Source organism: Manihot esculenta, chromosome 10 (genome assembly GCF_001659605.2).
Source record: "Manihot esculenta cultivar AM560-2 chromosome 10, M.esculenta_v8, whole genome shotgun sequence".
In the NCBI taxonomy this organism is placed as follows: domain Eukaryota; kingdom Viridiplantae; phylum Streptophyta; class Magnoliopsida; order Malpighiales; family Euphorbiaceae; genus Manihot; species Manihot esculenta.
In genome coordinates, this window is record NC_035170.2 from 23,555,504 (window position 1) to 23,579,773 (window position 24,270).

Sequence of the window (24,270 nt, forward strand, 5' to 3'; positions counted from 1 at the left end):
TAAAATTTTTTAAATATAAATTAAATAAAATAAATAATTAATTAAATTAAATTTTAAATTAATTTAATTCAATTAATTTTTCCAATTTAAATCTTTATCGGTAATTCTATACTCTTGCATATCTCTTTATATTTTTTTAAAAAATAAAAATTTATAGTCAATAATAGAGCATTGACATCATAGATAATTATGAGCTGACCGATAAGATTTATTGATAAAATTAATGAATTATTTTTTTTTAATTTTGATTAATAGACTAATAATAAAAATAAATAAAAACTAATAAATGTATTTTATAATTAATAAAATAAAATATAAAGATATTTTAATATAATTTTAAAATTAAAGAGTGTTTTAATTAATTAAGATAAATTATAATAACATAATATCAATTTTTTTAGATTTAATTAATATATTAAGAATAAAATAATAAAAGTTAATAGATATTGTTTTTAATTGACATAATCAAAATATAAAATTATTTTAATATAATTTAAAAAATACAAAAGTATTTTAATTAGCTAGAGACCTGCTAAACTAAAAGGGTTCGATGGTAATTATTCTGAAAAAACTTTCCCTCCATATAAACATCCCACTCCAATCCTTTCAACGCAGCGTTATGCTACACAGTCATAACACTCGCCGCTCTCCTCAGAAAATCAAACCTTTTTCCCTCTCAGAGAATGCGGAAGAAACGAAGGGTCCCACTAGTCCTATGGAGGCTGTTCAGGGACCGAGCTCGGACCCTTGCCACCACCATCACATCCTTAATTCCACCTCACTCGCCACTGCCACCACCGTCCTGCCACTGCAAGGGTCGGCTCTGTCTCAACTGCTGTGGCACCGCCGAAAATGCCATGTCGTTTCTCCTCCAACCTCGAGACCCATCCGATTACCGCAAGCTCCTCAATCACTGCTTCGTCGTCGTTAATGATGATGCGCCTCCTTTCGTTACTACTGAGTTCCGCCCTCGCAGCAATTGGCCACAACACGAGGTCCATATTCATGAATGCCATGTGTTTTATGTTTGTTGCTATTTGATTATATTGTTTTCTGAAATGTATTTTATGTCTTCAGATCGTGGTAAGGACGATTGAAATGATAATGAGAGAGCAATCATCGTCTTCGAATGTAATATGCTGTGCTTATGACAAGGCAAGTATTTTCATTTTCTTTTGCCCCTTGATATGTATAATGTAATTTTCTAATGGATGCTGTTAGACCTTCATTATGTATTTGAAAAAATTCATGTAAAGTTTGTACCTAGATAGGGAGGAAAATGATCCATGTAGTCAAAGCTGGTATTTCTGAACTGAGGCCTAATTGAATTTTTAGTTAGGTGATTCAACCCATTGAAGCATCTTATGCATTTGGATTGAAGTGGCTGCTTGATATTTTTTAGTATAATTATTGAAGGAGTTTATCTATTTGTGATAGTGTAATCATTCAAGCACCGTTGTGGAGCTTCTGACTTCTTCCGCATGGAGTCTTCTATTAGAAAGGGTATAATGTGGGTTCAACTTATGTCAAATGATCTGTTCCTTGGTATTACTTTATTAAATTATTTCAGGTAGTGTGCGAATTGCATAAATGCAGGTTGGGGATGGCATCATGTTTTATCTTCTAAAGAATACGTCAATATTTTTGCCACTTCCTCCTAAGAAACACCAACAGGTGGCTGGTCCACCTGTCAGTAATTTGGTACTTGAGTTGACAAAACATGCAACAGGAACAGAGCCACAACATCAAGATCCTTTGTTCATCCATTTTGGTAATTAAAAGTTAAAGATGCCATATTTTTGGAGGTCGGATGTAGTCAAAGCATATATATATATTGAGAAAGTCACGTACTGAGATGAAATGGTTATCCTTTTATAAAGCAGTTAAGAAATGCTTCCTTATGTTCTTGGGCTTTTTGTGTGGAATAAATTTTATAACTAGATCATCCTATTTGTAGATCCAAAATTGCTCCATGTTTAGATTGGATAGATCAATCACTACTATGATCTCTCAAGCATAATAAAACTATAACGCTATGCTTATAACTTAGAAACATGGAAGGTTAATGTAACCTGACAGGGATGTTTAAATTACCATTCTTGTGTTTCAACTGAGAGAATTGGAATGCTAGAGATAATACTAACCTTTCCATGAAATGAAGTTAATATTTTTGTCACAAATAAAAGAATCTAAATAATAGAGAGAATTTGAAGACTTGCTTTTATGATTTTACTATGTTTATTAACTTTTCACAACATATTACTAATATGATGGAAAATTAGGATCATTTGAAATGAGTCTCTTTTTGTCAGGACATGAGATGAAGAGGGATAAAGATGATAGTGCTAATCCAACATCTGATATACAACAGTATACTCCTCTCTGTATTCCGGGTTCCATAGGTTGTGTTTGTGGTAATGGTGGTAATTCTATAAAGCCTTTCAGCAGAAATACTGCTAGCATATATGGCCACATGAGTGTCTCTGGAACAGCTGCACCAACAGTTGGAGCTGATTCTACTAACTATGTAGGACGTCCAAATGAAATGGTTAATCCCAAAAAGCGTTCAAGACCTTTTAGGTGGCAGCGTCGCAAAAAGCACAAGCATTCAGATACTGATGAAAGCACTAGTATTAAACCTTCCAATGATCATCCCGCTGATGGATGCATCCAGATGGGTGTTGCAGAAGCAGCACCGCTGACAACTAGAGCTTGTGCTTTGAAATATGTATGGTTCTCAAATGAAAATTTTCAAGGCTCAAATCAGGTTATAGTGAAGCCCCAAAAGCGTTCAAGACTATTTCAGTGGCAGAGCTGCAAAAAGCACAGACATTTAGATGCTGAAGAACTCAGTGATAACACTTGTCACTTAAATGAAGATAGAACACTCAGGGAACTTCAGTGTGACCTTAATAACAATAAAAATGGTTTCCATGAAAAGGTAATCTTTCTTTCCTTCTTTCTTTCTTTTATTTTCTTTAGAACTGCGAAATTGTCACTTTTGAGTTTATCCTCCTGTTGGTAGATTATCATTTTTTCCCTGCTTATTGGACATAGTTTCAACCAATTCAGTTTCCCTACTTTTCTTTCAGCTCAGTTATTTATTTTATCTTTTTTATGTAACTGCAGATGTTGCAATGCTCTTGTTTTCACGTGTTGCAATCTGCCCATCTAGTCAGCAAAGGGGCACAGATCAATAGGCAACCTATGTTCTACAATTTGGAAAACACTTCATCAGTTCTTCCCAGAAAACGTATCCTGGGAGTATTTCAAGACATATATGCACATAAAATTTCCTATCTTTATACCTCTACTTTCTTAGCTGTTGGTGAAAAATATTCTCGAACACACATAATGCAATTCAAGAAATAGAGAAGGTAATGAACAGAATAATTTTTGTTGTTGGCAAGTGTTCTTGTACTCCAGGGACAATAGCTTGCTTTTTTTGACCATGTGACAACAAGAATATTAAGCTCTATTTACCTCGAACTACTTGCTGATTGGCTAAATGAAAATCATCCCTCCATCCCTTGTTACAAAGCTCCTCCCCTTTGCTAAGGGAAGGGTTGTAGTGTGTCACGTACCCAGATTTTAACACCTGGGGGACCGTACGACACTTAGTTTGAACTCCTTTCAAACCAAGCCAGCCAATAAATTTAGATGTACTTTGTACAATAAAACATTTGGGGTAGAACTTCCTGTCCTATTCTCATAAACATAGGGATAAACCATAATCATCAACCAATAATTATAGCAACACCAACACATCAAAGATGGCAATTCAACACTAAGGTTTAATTAATAGACTACTTATTTTATTTCAGAGGCAAAACAGTCATTCAACAATCATAGTAATGATCTTCTCTACAAAGAGTGAAGACACTATTTAGGGACTCAACAAGCCTACGATGGCCAGCTGAGCCTAGTTTTCACTGGTGGCCAATTAGTCACTTCCCCCTAAAAAGCCTTAAGAACAAATAGAATTGTGATAAGAGGAGATATTAATATATCTGAGGTGACATCTTCTTAATAAATAAATAAAAATGAATTACAAAGATCTATTGCGGCCCTTTTGATACTACTATTTTATACTTATTTTTCTCAATATTACTTTTCAAAAATTACAATGTTGGAAAAATCATATTTTAGTACCCCAAAACTCTAGGCCTTGGACACTCCTCCACTTAAACGGTTGACGTCCTCGTTGACTGAGTGTGACAACTGTCTTTAGTCTTTGCTTGAATATTTGACTCTGTCTTCCCACTTTGATGGAGTTTTATAAGGATGATTCTTGGCACCATGGTTGTTGTTTAACAAACTATTTGATCTCGAAAGTTTTGTTCTTATTGAAATTTGTCTCGTTGATTGGGTTTCTACAACTTCAGTCTTATGCAAAAAGTGACTGGAGATTGGTATTCAATCTTTGATACGAACTCACTAAGGTTGTGAATTCTTTTGTTGGCGCTGTTGTTGCCTACTTCTCGATAATTGATGATTCTGCACATCTCCCTTGACAACTGGTAAGCACCTATGGGCAGGTTGTTGCACCAACCCCACGACTTCGAGCTTGTCCTCGCCACCTCCATGTATTTCCTCCTTCCATCTCTCTAAGTTCAGGTTCTCTTTCACTCTTCTACCTCTATTTTCCTAGCCTTCACACTTTATTACAAACTCTCATATTGGGTAAGATGTTGAAAATGATTAATCTGCACTAAACTCAAAAGAAACTCATCAATAGCAAGGTTATACTCAAACAACTAGCAACCTAACTATACAAAAACAAAAGTAAATAATACCATTCTATTAGTTATCCAACCAATTCATTGCATTTACTTCCTAACACTGGAAAGGAAGAAAATAGTTTTTTTATGCTGAACAAAGAAATAGACTGTTTTTTATTTTGAACAAAGAAATAGAATGATTTTTTTATGCCAAACAAAGAAATAGAAATAAAGCATAAAATTCCTAATTTAAATTCTACTATCAAGTGGTTCTCAGAAGTAAATCATAGTAATAAATAGATAACAACTAACTCATCTTCTACTTAGTACTCCGCACCCAGCTTCAGGAGTTGTTATTTTGTGGACGACACTTTAGACAATCTCACTTTAGACCCTTGGACTTCTCCTCGTGGGAATACATGTTTCCTCCCCCAACATCACAAGACAATTTGCGGTAGGAATAGGAATCACTTGGGCAACTGGAAGAAATAGTATTCCGATTACCACTTTAAAGTCATCGAGGGGAGTTAGTGGGAAATCCATTATTCTCTTTTATAAGCCCAATTGACAAGATACACTGAACGCCACTCCCACCATGTCCAAAGCCTTGGAGTTGACCGCCTTCACCTTCCCAACATTTTTTTGCACCATTAACTTCCCTAGCTTCCATTGAGCATTCAAGGACACATTCTCTGGGTAGAATTGAGCCTTTAATTCCTTCTTAAAGATATTCCAAGAATTAATCACACATTGACCGCCCCTTATATTTGCAACTCTATTCCTCCACCATAGTTTCGCATCGTCAATCAGATATGAAGGTATAATATCTAACTTTTCCTCTTCAAAGTTACGTTTTGTAATATTAAAGAATAACTCCATATCAAAGAGGAAGTTTTTTACCTCTTTAGCATCTTGGATCCCTCCAAAAGCCTTTGATTCTAGAACTTTAGACTCAGTCAACCCATAGACTTTTAGTGTCGGCTCGCTAGTGACTCTCATTAACACTTTCACCTCACTCTTTAAAACCTACAGCTCGTTACGAATGTCATTAACTGACTCTTTAACACCATCTTTGAACTCACTAACAGTTCCTTCAAGATTATCATGGGAAGTTGTAAAGGACTCAAATTTTTTCATAATCTCTCCCACATGAGAGGCCATTGCCTCCAGTTCAATAACTCTGCTTTCCAAGTTACCCAATCGGGCATTACGAGAACATTTCGAGCTTTAGGAGGCCTCAAGCTTTGTTAGCCTACCCTTTCCCCAAAACCTCTAACTGGGATTTTGGGTGGCCCCATTCTCTATTGGCACACCTTCACCTCTACTTTTCTTGGCAGGATCTAAGATGGTCTCAAGCTCTTTCCGCACATCCTCACCCCTACTCCTCTTGGCGGGATTTTGGATGGCCTCAGGCTCTCTTGGCACATCCTCACCCCCATTTCTCTTAATAGAATATTGGGTGACCTTAGGCTCTTTTGGCACACCTTCACTTTCAAAGAATCTGGCTACCATAGCAAGAAGATATTCATTTTTCTCTTCCAAGTTCGTATTCTTCTTTTCTAGCGCCTCAATGCGCTCATCTCGTTGCTCAAAAGCAAAGGACATCACCCTGGGTTGGGAACTCATTTACCCAATCCAACAACTCTTCAATCCTTTTCTCTAGCATTCACTAGTAAATTTCTTTTCATCATTCCTTTATATTACTCGTAGATCTTTCTTGCTCTGATACCAAATATTATGGGCCCAAATTTTAATACCTGCTGGGAATCGTGTGGCACTTGGTTTGAACTCCTTTCAAGCCAAGTCAGTCAATAAATTTAGACATATACCTGTACAACGGAACATTTGGGCTAGGACCTCTTGTCCTATTTTCATAAAAATAGGGATAAACCATAAATATTTAATCAAATATCATCAACCAATAATCACAACAACACCAGCACATCAAACATGGCAATTCAACACCGAGATTTAATGAATAGGCTACTTATTTTATTTTAGGGACAAAACAATCATTATACAATTATGGCAATGATCCTCTCACAACTTGTAGATAGAGAATGATTTACAAGGAGTGGAGACACTATCTAGGGACTCAACAAGTCTACGATAGCCAGCTGAGCTCAGTCTTCGCTGGTGGCCAACTAGTCACTCCCCTTAAAGAGCCTTAAAAACAAATAAAACTGGGGTAGGAGATATCAATATGTCTGACGTGACACCCTTAATAAATAAATAAAAAGGAATTACAAAGATTTGTCGCGACCCTTTTGATACTACTATTTTATACTTATTTTCTCCAACATTACTTTTCAGAAATTACAATATTGGGAAAATTACATTTTAGTACCCAAAACTCTAGACCTTTGACATAGTGAATAGTAAATTTTCCTCTTAACAAGAATGATCCATATCTCAATGTTAGCATTGTGGTATTCATCGCCTATCCTACTGATTCTTATTTCTTTATTGGTTCCTCATAATGTTAGGCTCTTCTATTTGTAAGTAAATGTTTCTTTCCTAGGAGCAAAGTACAACTTTAAGTTGTGGCGTTTTTGTTCTGTTGATTGTTTTCTTGGTTACAAAAAGAAAACTGTGTACAACCTTGATTATATTCAGATTTGTTAAACTCCTTAAAGCCCAATTTGGCTGGTTCAAAGTCCCTTTTTAGGAGTATTTTTGGCTTATCTGAATCCGATGTAAATGTCAGTGCTCCATCAGTGCCATGCTCCCACAGCAGTACCTTCTGTATCACTGGATCTTCATGCCTGTAAGCAAAGTTTTCACACCCAATAATATAGGATTTTCAAAGACTTAGATTTTCTTTCTTTATGGTTTTTCATTTAGTTGATTTTCCTATACAATTCACCTCTACATGCTTTGTTGACAACTAAATCATATCTAATATGCCTGCTTCACCTTGTTAGGCTTTTTCAAATCGGACGGCTTTCCTCTATTTTGTTAAATTTAGGGTCCACTGCTAAGCTTAGATGTCGAATCTACAATTCATGATTCAAGAACATGTCAACATGATATTTCCTAGTTGAGGTAGTTCACATGGAGGAGGCATGCAATTTAAATTCCTTGGAAGACTTAGTTCCAAAGGGGTGAAAGACAAGGATTGAGGTGATTCATAGGCCATATTATGATTGACACATAGTTTCTTACCTCCTTCAATATTTTGTAGAATCACATGATAATGCTTCTAGTTAGGTAGTCCTTTTAAGTGAAGAAGTTACTCTTTGCTTGGATATGGTAGACTCATATATGGGCTATAGGTAACGACTAATACTATATTGATCTCTTTATGCTTTCATTCCTTAGGTATCATTCTCTTGTTAAGTTGCTTAAGCTTCTTATACGCCGAACACATTGCTGCAAGCATATGAGATTATTGGATAAGCATTGTGTTTTATCATTGGCACAGATTACCTATCTAAATTCAAACTCAGTGCTCAAGGTTAGTTTCCATTGTGATATTTAGCTATGGTGCATTCAGTTTGATTTAGTGTTGTCTTTTGTCTTGCAAGAAAGATTATGAATTAGGAAGTTTCTTTCAGGATAATCATTCAAAGATAGATGTACCTGAGAAATCCCGTGGTCTTAGTACTAAACATTGCAAAAGAACAGCAGAAACAAATGATGACCAGACTGAGGCCATAAAATCTTATTGCTCAAAAAGTCAGGTGGTGTCATTTATATGGGCTGCTTGTAGAAATATAGTTCCTCCAGATTTGTTAGGAATTCCTTCCAACTGGAGAATCTTGAGGAGAAATATTTCCAAGTTCATTCAGCTAAGGAGATTTGAAAAATTTTCATTAAGACAATGTATGCATAAATTGAAGACTTCCGGGTTCCCATTTCTATCAGATAAACAGTCTTTGTGCTGCTTGGAAGCTGAGGTGCTGAATAATGTGCAAGGGGAAAATTTAGACATGCGCATGGAATTCTATAGATTGAATGATGCTACAAGTAATTTGAAACATATGCTTTTAGAGAAATGGATATTATGGTTCTTTTCACGTTTGGTTGTGCCACTAGTGCAAGCCAACTTCTATGTCACTGAAAGTGAGCATGGTAAACAGGACATCTTTTATTATCGGAAGTCAATTTGGGAGAAGTTGAAAGATAGAACCATAGGTTGCTTGAAAGATCAGAACTACCATTTCTTAGATGCCAGTGATGTAAAAAGAATCATAAGCAATAGGTTATTTGGGTTCTCAAAGCTCAGACTTTGCCCAAAAGAGAATGGAGCAAGGATGCTTGCAAATCTGAAAGCACCATCAAGAATGCTTGTTCAAGAATCCTCTTCCATAGGAATGCTAGGAAAAGCGCAACCTCGCTGTCAGTCAGTTAAATATAAGCATTTCAAGTCTGTGAATTGTGTTCTTCGTGATACTTATGCTGTTTTAAAAGGCATACAGTTAAAAGAACCAGAGAGGTTAGGCTCATCAGTGTTTGACTACAATGATATCTATAAAAAGTTATGCCCGTTTATTGTTGGCCTGAAGAATGAATTGGGTAGCTTGCCTGATGTGTTTATTGTTGCTGCTGATGTATCAAAGGCATTTGATACTATTAATCAGGATAAGTTGCTTAATGTAATGAAAGATGTTATACATGAGGATGAATATCTTCTACAACGATCTTCTCAAGTTGTCTGCACCAAGAAGTCTTTGTGGGTTCATGAGAATCTTATATTAAGAGATCCAGACATCAGTGCTGGTTTTATAAAGAGTTATTCTGCATGCTTTGGTTCATTGCAAACTGTGCTTGTTAATCAGGTACTTGGTCTAAATTGCCTATCGGTTGACATTGTTATTTATTTAATTGGGGTAACTACACAACCAATTTCTAATACTTTACAACTGTAAGTTTTTATATTTTCAAATCAAGTCTTAATACTGTATGTATGAACCATTAGTTATATTCCGTTAACAACCCCTAACAGTGCTAATGCAGTGTCATGTTGCAGGGAATTTTTGTTAAAATTTCCATGTTAACAAAGCATGCAATCCAACTCAAAATTTACTTAGTGTGAACATGAATAAGATATACTATAAAATGTGAAGGTGAACCTTATTATCAAATAAGCTTTTGCCTTGATATTCATAAATGGTTTGACTAAGAAACTCAGTATTCTAACTAAGATTATTGGAATTTAGACATCATATGATTGGCATGACCAGTTGCTTTTTGAAATAGATGTGAAACGAGAAGCTGCCAACCTTGAAAGTTGAAACAAACTCTAGATCGAAAACACTGAAATTACAACTACAAGATGCATAATTTTTTTGAACGTAACATATTCTCTAAGACTGAACATGTACCTATTCTCATGGCAAGGTCTTAGACCACACTTCTTCCAAGTAACATGTGTAGGTAACTGGTTGAATTTTATTGACTGCCCATTGAATTTATCTCAGCTGTGCCTTGATGAATGATAACTTAGCTACAAATGTGGGCTATTCTAATTAAAGATTAGAAAAATCTAAAACCCCCTTTGTTTCTCTGTGACCCTTTCTAACAAGAATTATACCCTCTATAAGTTCCAATGTGTCAAAAGCAAAGAATTATTCAAGTATACCCAATTGTCACCTTCAGAACTTTGGAATGTTAAGAGATTTTAGTACAGGCACTGAAATTTTAACACTTAACATAGGAGCCTCTTGCAATTTCAGCAAACGAGGAGAGGGTGCCCCATTAAAAAAGAAGGCTTCATCAACAGGAGAGCATTAGTGGAGATTCCTTTTTGTGTTGATGCCATTCAGCTCTATTTGGCCTTTTTTTAAGAAACAGAATAGAAGTAATGTTTCATGATTTATGAAGTAATAAGATACTGAAACTGAAAGAAAAGAACTTGATTTTTTTTTTTTTGTCTATAAAGTATTACTTGTTTTTAAAAATTTTTTTTGGGATTTGGGGGGGTGGGGGGGGGGGTGGTTCAACTGTGAACTCATATCATGCACTTGGATATTTAAATTGATATCCCCTGGCCTTGTATCCTTGAGGCTCAAGTTACAATCTATTACCTTTTTTGGTAGACACAATTTTTTTTGAATTTTTCACAAGATAATAAAACTAAATTAGTGCAAATTAAGTGCACCAGTTACTTCGACAATATGCCTCTGTAATATTAATATGCCTATAATGTTTAACATTGTAATCTTTCTGAAATTAAGTTTATTGCAAATTATTGATATGCTTTAAATTTGAGGTTTGCATCCAAAATATACAGAAAAATTCAGATGCTTGTGCATGCACACACACAAAGAAACAGACACAGAGAAGTATCTCAAAAATGGTAAAATTGCAGTTCTGCTTACTTCTCTACTAAATTATAAGCTGCAACAAACATCTTTTGAAGTAAAAAGTTGCAGTAGGTTTTTAACTGAGACAACCTTGCCTCTTAATAAAATAGAAGCCTAAGGTTTGCTTAAGTTTATCATGAGCAATATCTTGACTAGAATATCTGCAATTCTATGAGTAAAAGGTTCTCTGGTGTCGCTCTTTAAGGTGTTAAGTTCTTATTTCTCATATAGATATGAAAACCACCCACTTTCCAAATATATTTGGTTGGTACAACGTAAAAAGTATATGCAACTGCTAATATTTTGATTGGATAACAGGATGCATTGTCCTCAGCGTACCTTTCTCTATATCAATGTTCCCCTCAAAATTATATTTTTGCACTATTGGAAGCTTAAAGTTAATTCCTTTTCTTTGTTGCAGGGGTCCATCAGGTATATGAAGAAGAGGGAACTCTTTTTCAATTTGAACGAGCATGTGAAGCGTAATGTCCTGCAGTTAGATAAAACGTTTTATTTGCAAGGTATCGGTATACCCCAAGGAAGCATTTTGTCTTCTCTATTGTGCTCATTATACTATGGGCATCTTGAAAGAAATGTGATCTTTCCATTTCTTGATAAGAATTGTGAACTGGCAACTGAAGATTTATCTAGAAGACACAACTGTCAGGATGCTCCTGTCCCAGGAAATAGCAGTGAAAATAGAGTTAGTTCATCCTGTTACATGCTACTCAGATTAATTGATGACTTCTGCTTTATATCAACCTCAAAGAGGCTGGCTGCTGCCTTTTACACCAGATTACAGGGAGGATTTCCAGATTATAACTGCTATATGAATGAGGATAAATATTGTCTTAATTTTGATGCCAGACATGCATCAGGGCTTCCATCAAACAGGGTTTATGTTGGTGAAGATGGTATCTCATTTATTCGATGGAGTGGCTTGCTTTTAAAGTCGTGTACTTTAGAAGTTCAGGCAGATTATACAAGGTTAGCTCTAGTGATATCTTGTGGAGATATGCATGCTGTACCTTTTGTTAGGCTTATTTATTTTTTATGGTTGTGTTTCTGGGACTGCGCAGGTATCTGAACAAGCATTTGAGGTCAACACTTACTGTCTCTTGGCAGGGTAAACCTGGTCACCGGCTGAAGACGAAATTGTGCGACTTCATGAGACCCAAGTGCCATCCCATATTCTTTGATTCAAACATTAACTCTGGGTCTGTTGTTAGATTAAATATCTATCAATCATTTCTATTATGTGCGATGAAGTTCCATTGTTATGTTTCTGAGATGATGTATATCTGCAAACTCCACCCAATATCCCATTTGAAAATCATTGGGAGGTCTTTAAGGTATGTATATATTTCTAAATTGCTACCTTTAACAAGTATATTATCAAATGATCATGTGCACTGTACGTTGTGATATACGCTGATTCTGGTTTTACCAATGGTCGTCTGCAAAATATGCTACTGTTCTAAAAATGAACCCAAAATGGCATTTGCATAAGATATTTTCTTTCATAGTATCTTACCGTAGATGTGGCTTTTACTGTTCTCCCTCTTCCCTCTAGCTCCCAAGTTATTTCCACTTTTGTTCTCTTTGTTAGGTATATGTACTTGCTCATAAAGAAAAAGATGCGATCTGCAAATACTGGTTCTTATTTCCATCCAGTTCTTCAACTGGCTGCAGAAGAAGTTGAATGGCTTGGGTTGAATGCTTTTATCAAAGTATTGAAGAGAAAACAATCTCGGCATAAAGAGTTACTATGCATGTTGAATTCGAAATTGTTAGCCCATAAAATAAACGGGACTGTATCTTCTCAACTTTCTTATGCGGTTGATAGCTCACATTCCTCTGTAATGTGGAAAATCAAGTATTAGATATTCATTATGTAAAATTTGTCTTGATGATTGACATGATCCTGCTGTAATCGCTTTTGTAACATTTTTCTTATTCGTTCCCTTTTAACCAAATAACATAATTGTTATGTATTACAAGTTTACAACTGCATATATTGACATTATGACAGGACCTGCAGTGCATATCAATATGACAAGGAATAGGACATGCATTTCAGAATAAATCTATGAGCAAAAAGGATTTAATGTTGAAGGAAAAAGGATCTGTTATGATTACATATAATTTGATTCGTCACAAGATCCTACAAAGATTATTTACATGCGAAAGCATCATCTAGCTCAAGTTTGTGCCAGGACAAAACCTAAATCAGTAGGATTTTGAAATGCAACAAAATATATTTAGAAGAATAAGAAGAAGCAAGCTTTACAATTCTTGTAGGGGAAAAAATTAGTGAGCACTGATTCTTGTAAGGACTCATGGTTCTGCAGAAGTTGTCGTTCCTGCTGTTTTACTTTCACCTTCAAGTAAAGGGGTGGTGTTTACGCCATCAGTTAAAACTGTTTGATGCGCACTTTCTTCATTAAACCTATCCACACTGCGTATAAATATCCCTGCCAAGCACACATGAATTTCATTAATTATCAGTATGCTAATGGAGATCTGTGAAATTCGCAGTTGATCCTAGATATATTGATATTATTTCAACTACCCAGTTAACGACCAAATTATTAATTGTAAATGGAGATAGCTGTAAATTATTAATCATTGGACAGTTCCCTCCAGCGTAGTAAACATTCGCTTATTCCTAAACCTCTTTTACTGTGACTGACTACTTGTGTCGTGTTGGGTCAATGAATGGTCATGGAATTTAAATTCGTGTTGATCTAATATCTTAAATGATGAAACTAATAGGAAATAGCCATTAAGAATCCCTTACCAATAAACCATATCGCAGCTGCCAGAAACAAAATGGATGTCAGAATAAGAGCAGTCTCCCTCCAATTGTTGATAGAATCCTGCAGGATATCTCTGAAGTTAGAGTTCTTTGCATGCAAGACATTGACAACTTAACATCTTAATGCTGTTCAGCATATCAATCATCAAAAGGGGCTCTTTGTGTCATACTATTGGGTATAGTTTATTTGTTCATTAGCCGTAGTCATGATTCTGTAATTGAATTTAGTTTTTCCTTGCATAGGCTTCTATGGAAGCAACAAGGTTATTCTTCTTTATTAAAGAATTCATGCAAATCCTGTGATTGTATCTTTTCATTTATAAACACTAGTTTACTAGTGGCAAAGGCATGACCATTCGAGCAATGAAGATGTTGAATTAGGGGTAATGTGCCCGGGTCTTAGGCACTCCTAAGTTAGGGAGTGAGTTAGATCTAACTTAAATTCAACATGCTATCAGAGTGTTCAACTGATATTGGGCCTCCAGTAAATATATCTATGTCACGCTCCAGCTTTGGGGTTTGGGATAGAGACAATGTAGCTAGCTTTTGGGGCCTGACCCAAATTCAACAGAAGGCAAACCTGGAGGATCCCAACAAGGGGTGAGGAAGGTACATCTCCAAATAAGTGAATCGCAACAGTCGACATAGCCATAGACAATGGTCTCAAACTTGGTTTAACACAATGGAGACATACGTAATTTACTGGACCCTGCACAAACAGAAAACAACGTCTTACATTGTGATAAATACATTTAAGTTACAATTGATAGCATTAAGTATGCTGGTATCTGAGAACTGAATGGAGCAGGCAATTAAGAACATGTCCTTTCTGCTTGAGAAATGAAAGTACCTGAGTTGCAAAGACAAGAAGCTCGCCAATTGCGAAAAAAGCAAGGAAAGCATACATGCTCTTGAAACAGAAGGCAGCAAAGCAAAATATTGCTCCAAGAAATGTAGCCACTGAAAGAAGCTGTAACAATTTAAAAAGAAATTAAGAGACGCAACCAATTTCAATCAGATTTTTTTTTTTAATAGTTCAAACTATTGGAAAGTGCATTGCTGACATTAATACACATGGTCTCATTTAAGACAACTCCATCAGCCTAAACCTTTGAAGCATGTTGTGCTCGTCGTATCTCATTAGTATTGAGTTTTATAACTGATGTTGGGTAGTCCATTGAGAGATTACAGCCCCAGTGCCATTTCCATACAAGTTTTGTTATCATCTAAAGTATCCTTCTGTCCTTCATAACAAAATCTTTTTTATTTTCTAGACTATCAAAAACAGCAGAGGCTAAATGATAACTATAGACAGAATGCATTCATCCCACTAGATATGGAAGCATCTACCTTAAAAGCATTGGGAATTGTAGAAGAAATGCGATCGAGAACAAAACCACCTGCTAAAGTCCCAAATATTCCACAAATTATTGTAATGCCTCCAAATATCATATCTGCATTGGTCTGCCAAAAGAGCAAGATTTTAGAGCTGTGCATGCAGTGTGATACTAAAAGCCAAAGCCAAATCTTACCATATTATAGATATTATAGCCAGCCTTAGGTCCCCAATACGAGTACGCTCCGATGACAAAATTGTATGCTATGTAACCTAATGAAAAGAAGATCAAATTCACTTCAGGAAGTTTGTAAATAAATGCCAAGCAAAAGCAGCATTCTTCTGGGAACATTTTCATGTTTCGCCTCTCAGTTGTTCTATGAGAAACTCCAAGGAAGTAAATCTAGAAACTAGGTGGCTGTAATTTAATTATGAAGGACATAACTAGAAGAAGCAGAAGCATAAACAGCACAACTTGCAAAAGTTTTATTTCATTATCCTTTAGAAGGAAAAAATAACAAGGATGCTATTGAATAAACTATGTGGGTAAAAGAAATACCTAGAACATTTACAACATAGACCTTCTCAACTAAAAGAGCTTTCATGTCTTTCATAAACCTCGAAACTTGATTCGAACTATTGGATGCATATCTTGATCTGCAATAAATATTAAATCCAATCCAATCCAATCAAATATATATGACAACCATCTGTGTTCACACATACAACCTGCAATATAGAGGGCACATAAACACAGCCACAAACATTTCATGGTAATAAAATACTAGCTGTTGAAAAGCACAAGATAATAATGCATACTATGAGATAAGGGTGAGTAACCTCACATGCAAGATTGTTTTGAGCTTTTATCATCTAACTCTTCCTTATCGGACGATGTGCTATCTTTACCGGCCGCTATCTCTGCATTTGTATCAGCATTTAAATCAGATAATGCCTTACAACTGAGAAGTGAGAAATAACCTCTATACTTACAAAGAAACTAGTTAACAGAGAACAGATATACAAAACGGGTGAAAATAATATCATGCAATGAAATGCTCAAGTAGCAGGTAATAAAAAAGATCCAACGAAAATATTCACTTGTTGTATGCTGCTTTAATAAAATACACTAATATCTGTCCCAGCTCCATGCATGTTTTCTTAAGTAATATATAACAAAAAAAAGATACCATCCCAACAAGAAAGATTTCCAAAATAAGGAAAAATGTGATTAGTAAAACTGCACAGATTTTATTGAATAATATGATGGGATATTGTCATAATTCATGGCACCTTGATCTTCAGAAACAGCTGTCTCTACAGATGTCAGTGCTTTTTGTGATTCAGCAGGAGCAAAACCTGTATCAGAAATGGTTAGAGACCGATGGAAAATGCACTTGGGTCAATTTAGTAAAAGATATAACCAACTTGCACCTTTCAACTGTAAAGGCTTGATAACATAACCTAAAACAACAAATGGAAACATCAAAATTGCCTCTCCCCAGAATGCCCAACGCCAGTTAAAATGACCTCCAACCTATTAGCAAAGGAAGATAATTGGTATTTGAAATTCCAAGCAAATCCGAAACTAACAGTTGTGGAAGGGAGGAAGACGTGATGGAATTTTATAATATAATAACTACATGCTCTTAGAATTTTAATCTATGTATAGAGTGCCTAAATTTGATAAAAAGACCTCAACAATCAATAACATTAAAGGAAAAGAAAGAATGGACTTACCAATCCACCATAGACATAGCCAACAGCATATCCAGTTGGTATACACATATAAAATATTGCAAGCCACGCTGTTTTCTGATACAAAAGCAGGTACAAGGCAGGTTTACAGCACATGAAAGTCAATTGCAAAGATGATGTACCAAGTCCAATTACAGATGTGCGTGAAACAGTGGCTCAATATAAAATGAAGTTAGGTCTAAAAGCTACTAAGATAATTAGAAAGGGCTTAAATCATAAAGTTTGAAGTATAAACAAGTACTCCAATTTTCAACCTTCCACAAATGTACATTGAAATCAGTGTAGTACTTCATGAGTATTTTTATCTAAGTTCAGACAAGGACAACATCTAGGTCCACAACAGAGAGAACTCAAGTGCAATATGAATTAGGTAATAAGAGAGAACTGTCAATCTGTGCTCTCAGAAATCAATCTTTCCATTGTTGTGAAGCCTATGACCCCAAATGACATAAAAAAAGATAATAATATTCAATAAGAAGAAACATTTTATTCATGAGACGTTAGCTGATTGTATGGTGTAGCTGCATGGGAGCACACTGCAAAGTATATTAAACTTTAATTTGAGACAACTTCAATGGACATTTCACTTTTCCTTTTTTTAGTGTGTTCAACTTCACCAACCGCCAGATAAGTGCAATGAAGTAATTGCAAACCCAACTGGAATTGAACTGAAAACAAAACTCTAGTACAGGCTTATTAAAATTTGGACATTTCTTAAATCAGCAAATCCAATAAAGTATAGTGCAAAATTCAAGATTCTCATACACTTGAAGCATATCAGGTTGGGTACAGTAATATTGTTGGCCATAGTTGAACAATTTAGGATTTGATGCTGAACAATTTACTTAAATAGTACCGACAATCGTCAGACCACATCATAAAATCAAGAAGAATCTAAGAAATGGCAACCACTGACACAAAGCATAGTCAGATGCTCAACTGAATTAACTGATTTATCAACCACTAGAGGAAGTGTGTGGCTTTCAAGCCTCCTTCCATGATAAAACAGCTGATGTTAAGTTCTAATGTATTTCAGTTATATGCAATAAACATTACCAAGCATAGAATTTTAAACACCATCAGAGCAAAAGGAAGAGAAAAAAACCTGAGCAACAGGGGCATTGTCATCAATAAATGGGGCTGCAAGACTTATAAATGAAGCTTCACCAAAACCAACTAACCTAGAAACGGCAGCTAAAATGTCAACAGTATATTTTTGCTGTGAAGGTATCAACAAAGAGAAGAAGCTAAGTAAGTTGACTTACATGCGGCAGATTGTAATGGACCAGAAATCAAATGAACAACCACAGCCAATAACAGCAACTGTCCAAACTGATAATCCAACTCCAATAAGCCTAAATGGATTAAAGCTGCAAAATTCCATAGCCCCATAAGCGTTGATTAAAAATACAACTATGACAATAAGTCAGATGAAGCAGATCTCACTTAATTATTCTTTTTCATTTTTTTTTTTTTGGGTGGGGGACTGCTTATTTTTGCTTTAATTATTATTATTAACACTGTAACCAACAATGCATGGAGAGAAGAAACATCAAAATTATATAATGTTAAGATAAAGGAATTGTAACCAACTTGGCGAGAATTTTGAATGAAAATAAGTCCAATTGAACCCCTGTACTTTTCCTTAGGGCCAAATAAGACCAATTCAAATTTTTTTAATCAATTAAGCCCCTGTACTTTTGTTAAAGGTCAAATAAATCCTAACATAATACAATAATATTTTTAATAATATAATAATATTTTTAATAATAAAATATTGTTTTTATAATTTAAAATATCCAAAATTTAGTATTTTAATTAACATAAAAATTTTAAAAAATACATAGATATAATAAATCATTTTTAAAATTATAAAAATGAAATTTTATTATATAACAAATATTTTATTATTAAAAAATAATAGTTATTATAAAAGAAAAATGTTATATTAGATGAGGGCTTATTTGGTCCTTGAGTAAATTATTTGGTCCTTGTGTACAAGTACAGTAATTTAATTGGACTTATATCCAATTTTGAAATACTGTTCAACTCCAATTAAACTTCAAATTTTATGGACAATGTCTAAATGGATTTTTGGAAGAAAGCAACATTTACGAGAAGGATAATTTTTCCAAGCCCACATCTATCTGATAAGCAAAGTTGCAGTAGAAAACTCACACTAGACAAAGATGACACATGTATGCACAAATATATCAAAACTATCCTGTAATGAAATCCATCATAAAATTAACAGATCTTACTGATATTGAAATCACTGCAAGGAAAGAGTGTTGCAAAAGCTCAACGTTGTCAACTTCAATTGTTTGAAGCTCCATGACATTGATGCTTATGATCACGACACAAGGATAGGGGTATAAACGAACCAAACTGTTCGTGAGCTATTCGAGGCTCAAGCAGTTCTACTTAATCATTCAATGCATTTTACACTGAGGACCATGATTCCATGAGAATGAAAGTTCATTCAATTTTTTTAATCATTGGCCATGGTTTTGTAGCAAAATTTTATTCTCCATCCATCTCCACCACATAATAATTTTGGAATTTAACTTGAAACAAAGCCCCTAATGTTCTGAAAACAATAAACTGCCATTAGAAAAGAAAAAAAGCAATTGAAACTCATTACCTCTTTGCTAGTGATGCGAATATTGGAGAAGCCAGAAGAAGGCCAACCATGAAAGCCGATGATAAAACTCCATCTTCAAAATTGTTTAAATTGAAGTCCCCCCTGTACACAAGGATCCAAACCAGTGCTCAAGTGGGTGAACAGAAGTTTATAGGAAAGAATACTCATAGAGAACATTCCACATCAGTCACAAATAAACAGAATCATGAAAAACACAACTTATTCCAAATAAAACTTATGATTGTATTTTGCAAGTTTCCAAACTCAGTTAACTGAACAGCAGCAGTGGACACTGGACAGACACTGATTCAGAAGCAGGTTTCTCTGTATTCACAATTTTCAGGCTCCCCATAAGGAAACAATTTTTGTCAAATGTATTTTCTCACGAATATGCTGCTTTTCCAGTTCCAAATTTTTAACAATCAAAGATTCAAAACTATTCTTTGTCTATCAACTAAGAATGGTTCAGATTGAATGGGAAATTTGAATCCTAGGAACCCTCATTGTTGTTAATTAAATGCATACGCATGAGAGAGATACAACATAAGTTCCATATTTTAACTAGACATATGAGATTTTAGACTCCTACTGTAACACCCATTCAATCTGATACTAAAGAAAAAAAGTAGCTTTAAAGAGCAATTAGCAACTAAAGTAACCAAGACCTATCTTTTGGACAAAGTGATTTAGATCCATTTCTGACAATATCATGAGGGCTAGCAAAGTCCAGTGAGCTAATTGCTAGATGTAATGAGGGCATTGCATTCTTAAGGAGGCAAGATTGTGAATGCCTCGAAATCCCAAGTAAATGGCGTAAATCTAGTACAGGGCATTAATAGATCTGCCCTTAAGGAACCAAGTGGTTTAGATCAACTACATGGCCACCAGCAATCAAGGTTGTTACGTCCACCAGTGCCTAAAGAAAGGAACCACATAAAAATTTTGCCAGCAGCCTAATTTTAGCTGTCTGCAAAAGAAAGTTTTAGATTTTCAAACAAAAGACTTCAAAGTCTTACTGTATTCCGCTACCAGATGTGCATGTACCACTTTTTGTGCAAGTTCTGCGACTCCCATTAACACCATTGCTTGCTATTGCTCCTCTATCCACATAATTTATCAAGTTGATGACACAAAAGATAACTAGTAACCTGAAAACAGAAAGCGTTATTTAGCATCAAGCTTCACAAATGGGTCATAAAACTTATGAATCATTACAAAAGTATCAATCTTAACTCAAAATTTTCTCATTTCCAGCCACACAATAAAAAATTAGGTTATCTAAACGTCTTCCTATCATGAATAACTAGGCCATTAATAGTTCTATTAGGGTTTTACAAACTCCTATGAATAATTAATGAACAATATTTTGAATTGGAATTGTACGTTTGCCACTATTTTGCCTAACTTAACGAATCATCTAATCCAATCGACGGTCCAAAACATTCCCAACAAACAAAAACTTCATTCACTTGTGAAGTCTCAAATGAAAAATGCAAAAATCCAAATTAAATAATCATAACGAAAACAATATTAAAAGTTCCTTGTTTCATATCTTGAATAGCCCCAGCAACCCAGAAAGGCAGGAACCAAAATTTTCTAAGTTAAAGAATCAAAGCAAAGAGTAAAAAGGTACCTCTTAGGAGTGAACCATGAAGGTGCAGGAACAGATAATGAAGCTGAACTTGTAGCCATCTGAGTTTCCGTTGATGGGTTTGGCTTCTCAGAGGTCGATGGTTTTGTATCTTTGGCTTCTTCTTGAGCCATGAAAGCAATATAAAGAAAATATCCAATTAAGTAAACGAAAAACAAGAAGAACAGCTACTATGACTTGGCTCTTGAATGGTGGTTAAAGAAAGTTAACCAATCTTCTGGCTCTGACGATTGACTGGTTGTTTGTCCTTATCTTGTTCTTGGGTCAGTGAAATTTGAAAGTGGGTAGTACAAATGTTTTTACTTTTTGGGTTTCTCTAATGATTTATAGAGAAAGAAAAGCTGTTGCAGTGATGGAATTTTTCAGGGGATTGGAAGAAAGAGATGAGATTGGATTAAGATATGGAAGTTTTGGGGATTAGTAAGACTTAACAAACTCAGTATCTTCAACTAGATTTGATGATTTTCTTAGATTTTGAGCTGTGTGTCACCATTTTTCCCAACAATTTTTTTCACAATTTTATTTTCTTGTTAACACGTCTTTCTGGTTTGTTGGGTTGGTTGCCTTCCATTATCAAAATATTTTTCTGGAAATTTGGATCCTAGAAAAATTATCAATAAAAATATATTTTTTTAATTCTCTTTTTAAATACCAAATTATTTTCTGACTTTCATATATAAATTTATTAATAAATTTTATTTTTAAAATTAAAATTAAAAAATATAAATATAAATTATTTTTTAGAAACAAGCGAATTAAAATATTTATGAACATCTAGTAAACCATTCACATGTTTGATAATAAATAATTTATAATTAAAATTATTAAAAATAATATTTAATAATAAAATATGCATTAAAAATCTAAAATTAAATGGGTTGGTCAAACAAATTTATAAATTTAATACTTATTAATTAGTTAGCCATTTTTTTATATAAATTAAAAGGTTTAAAATCGAATCAAATTGATTAAATTAAAAATTAAAATTTTAATATTTATAAAAATCGAATTGATTTTGATCAAAAATTAAATCAATTTTATTCGGTTTGATCGATTTGAATTTTTAATAAATTTTTTTATTTTTTATATTTTATTTTAGTATTTTAAATTTTAATTTTGATATGATCTAATATCTCTATATTATTGAAAATAATATATTATTATCACTAATCGATTCGTTTTGATTTTTTTAATTTTTTCTAATTAAAACTGAATCAAATCGAAATAATCAAAATTTTAAAATAAAAAATCAAATCGAACCGAAATGAATAAAAAATTGAATTAAATTTTTAAATTAATTCGATCAATTTTTTTTATTTGAATCGAATATTGCTCATCTTACTTTTAAATTTAAAAACTATTATAAACAAATAAATTAGTTTATTTTTAAAATTTATAATCTAGTTTAACAGCTCCCAAAAATAAAATAAAATTAGATATAAAAGATATAAACACTTTTATTAGAATTTATATATAATCTTTTTGTGTAGCTTAATTTATTCTCTGTGCATTTTCTTCTCATTATTTTCTGTAACTTTCAACATTTTATTTTATTTTTTCTAATTTTTAAGAGAGATTATGAAACAAATTATTCTTATTATATAAAAAACAAATAATGCTTTTAAAATTAAATAAAAATAATTTTATTTTTGACTTTAATAATTATTTTAATAAGCATAATTGCTAAGTTTTTAGCATATATTTATAAGGAAAAGTTTCTATATATGGGATATTAGAAAAGAAATAATTTTAGTTTACATATATAGATATGTTAAATAAGAATATATAGGTATATAATTTTCTATATATAAAACAAATTTAAAATTTAACCTTTGAATATTTGATGACCGTGGTCCCATTTATCTAAATAAGGTCCTAACTCAGATATGCAGGGTAGGCCGGATCACTCGCGAGCTCAGCGAAAAGAAATTCAGCCCGGCGATGTAACGTAAGGGAAGTTAGCCACTTCGCAGTTCTGTCCGCATATGCACGGAGGGAATTAAATGATCGTTTGGCATGGAAATGAGCTCTGACATGCTTATATGTACGGACCTGAATAATAGAGACAGATGATATTGTAGCAGAAAGAACGGTAGACCTATATCCTATATAAATGGGAGTGTGATATTAAGAAAATGAGATTTAAAAAATAATAAAAATTAACATTGATGTAATTTCTAAAAGAGAAGAAATGCCAAAGCCCAACCAATTAAAAAATATAATAGCATTTATAACTTTTATTATGTTTTTGACAAAATCTATTATAATTTTATGTATATATAAAAATTAATTTAGTTTTAACGGAGGAAATAATGAAATTGTTAAAGAAATACCCATGATAATTTAATATCATTATGATAAATGGCTAAATTAGATTGGTTATTAAAAATAATTAATTTTTAATTTTATTATTTAAATTAATTTAAAGTTTATATAAATTTAAAATTCTTAATCATATTTATAATTAAATTCTATTTATTAAAACTATAAAATACAAATTAATAGATCAGTTAGATGTAAATATGAATTAATCGAAATAGTAAATTTTGAGTAGCGAAAAAGTTTATTTGATTTGATTTTAATTTATTTAAAAAATAAATATCAGTATGTTTTTTTCTCTATTTGTGATTAAATTTAACATTTTTAGTTTTTTTTAAAAATTCATTTATGATCAAAAGTTTTTTAATAATTTAGATTTTAAAAAATTGAAATTAAAAAATCAATTTTTTAACTATGCAAACTAAATTGCATTAAAACAACAAAACATGCTATAATATAGACTAGCTCACAGCTAACATAATAAAAACTTCAATTTAGGAAGGTCCAACTTGAAACTCAATTTAGATGTAGGGGTATAAATGAATTAAATTATTTCTGAATTATTTGAAATTCAATTCAATAAGAATTCGATTGAGCTCGACTCATTTTTTGCTTGCTGAGCTCGCTCAATTTTAAAACTCATTACTTAAATAAATCGAATTTAAGTTCAGTAGTATTTTGCTTGTTAAAACTCGTGAATTAGTTCGTTTTTAGA

The 24,270-nt window shown here is 33.5% G+C and overlaps 2 protein-coding genes across 7 annotated transcripts; one reads left to right on the forward strand and one right to left on the reverse strand.

Moving 5' to 3' along the window:
• The first annotated feature begins 598 nt into the window (after positions 1 to 598).
• Positions 599 to 12,945, forward strand: LOC110624386 (telomerase reverse transcriptase). Of its 6 annotated transcripts, XM_021769484.2 has the most exons (12): positions 599 to 995; positions 1,078 to 1,155; positions 1,438 to 1,503; positions 1,597 to 1,771; positions 2,313 to 2,941; positions 3,130 to 3,253; positions 7,338 to 7,488; positions 8,043 to 8,178; positions 8,279 to 9,502; positions 11,451 to 12,016; positions 12,109 to 12,381; positions 12,639 to 12,945. In XM_021769484.2, the coding sequence occupies exons 1-12, from the start codon at positions 684 to 686 to the stop codon at positions 12,910 to 12,912; spliced, it is 4,008 nt and encodes a 1,335-aa protein (XP_021625176.1). In that variant the 5' UTR covers positions 599 to 683; the 3' UTR covers positions 12,913 to 12,945. The 6 variants fall into 6 exon arrangements, with proteins under 6 accessions (XP_021625176.1, XP_043816516.1, XP_021625177.1 ...); XM_043960581.1 differs by lacking the exon at positions 1,597 to 1,771 and having other exon boundaries at positions 940 to 995; XM_021769485.2 differs by lacking the exon at positions 599 to 995 and having other exon boundaries at positions 1,140 to 1,155; positions 1,571 to 1,771.
• Positions 12,946 to 13,117: 172 nt separating this feature from the next.
• LOC110624388 (probable sphingolipid transporter spinster homolog 2) lies at positions 13,118 to 21,751 on the reverse strand. The gene is made up of 16 exons (XM_021769491.2): positions 21,219 to 21,751; positions 20,602 to 20,733; positions 19,586 to 19,687; positions 18,207 to 18,311; positions 18,047 to 18,122; positions 16,924 to 16,998; positions 16,618 to 16,720; positions 16,477 to 16,542; positions 16,029 to 16,104; positions 15,743 to 15,840; positions 15,380 to 15,456; positions 15,198 to 15,311; positions 14,698 to 14,817; positions 14,428 to 14,556; positions 13,830 to 13,908; positions 13,118 to 13,503 (listed from the first exon to the last, which is right to left on the reverse strand). Exons 1-16 carry the CDS (start codon positions 21,347 to 21,349, stop codon positions 13,367 to 13,369), a joined length of 1,620 nt encoding a protein of 539 aa, XP_021625183.1. The 5' UTR covers positions 21,350 to 21,751; the 3' UTR covers positions 13,118 to 13,366.
• Positions 21,752 to 24,270: the final 2,519 nt, after the last annotated feature.

Coding starts and splice junctions, on each gene's coding strand:
- LOC110624386 (XM_021769484.2), top strand. CDS start 684: ATGCGGAAGAAACGAAGGGTCCCACTAGTCCTATGGAGGCTGTTCAGG. Junction 996..1,077: donor GCAATTGGCCACAACACGAG/GTCCATATTCAT, acceptor TTATGTCTTCAG/ATCGTGGTAAGGACGATTGA. Junction 2,942..3,129: donor AAAATGGTTTCCATGAAAAG/GTAATCTTTCTT, acceptor ATGTAACTGCAG/ATGTTGCAATGCTCTTGTTT.
- LOC110624388 (XM_021769491.2), bottom strand. CDS start 21,349: ATGGCTCAAGAAGAAGCCAAAGATACAAAACCATCGACCTCTGAGAAG. Junction 20,734..21,218: donor TCATGGTTCACTCCTAAGAG/GTACCTTTTTAC, acceptor TTCTGTTTTCAG/GTTACTAGTTATCTTTTGTG. Junction 16,543..16,617: donor CAAGCCTTTACAGTTGAAAG/GTGCAAGTTGGT, acceptor TTTCTGATACAG/GTTTTGCTCCTGCTGAATCA.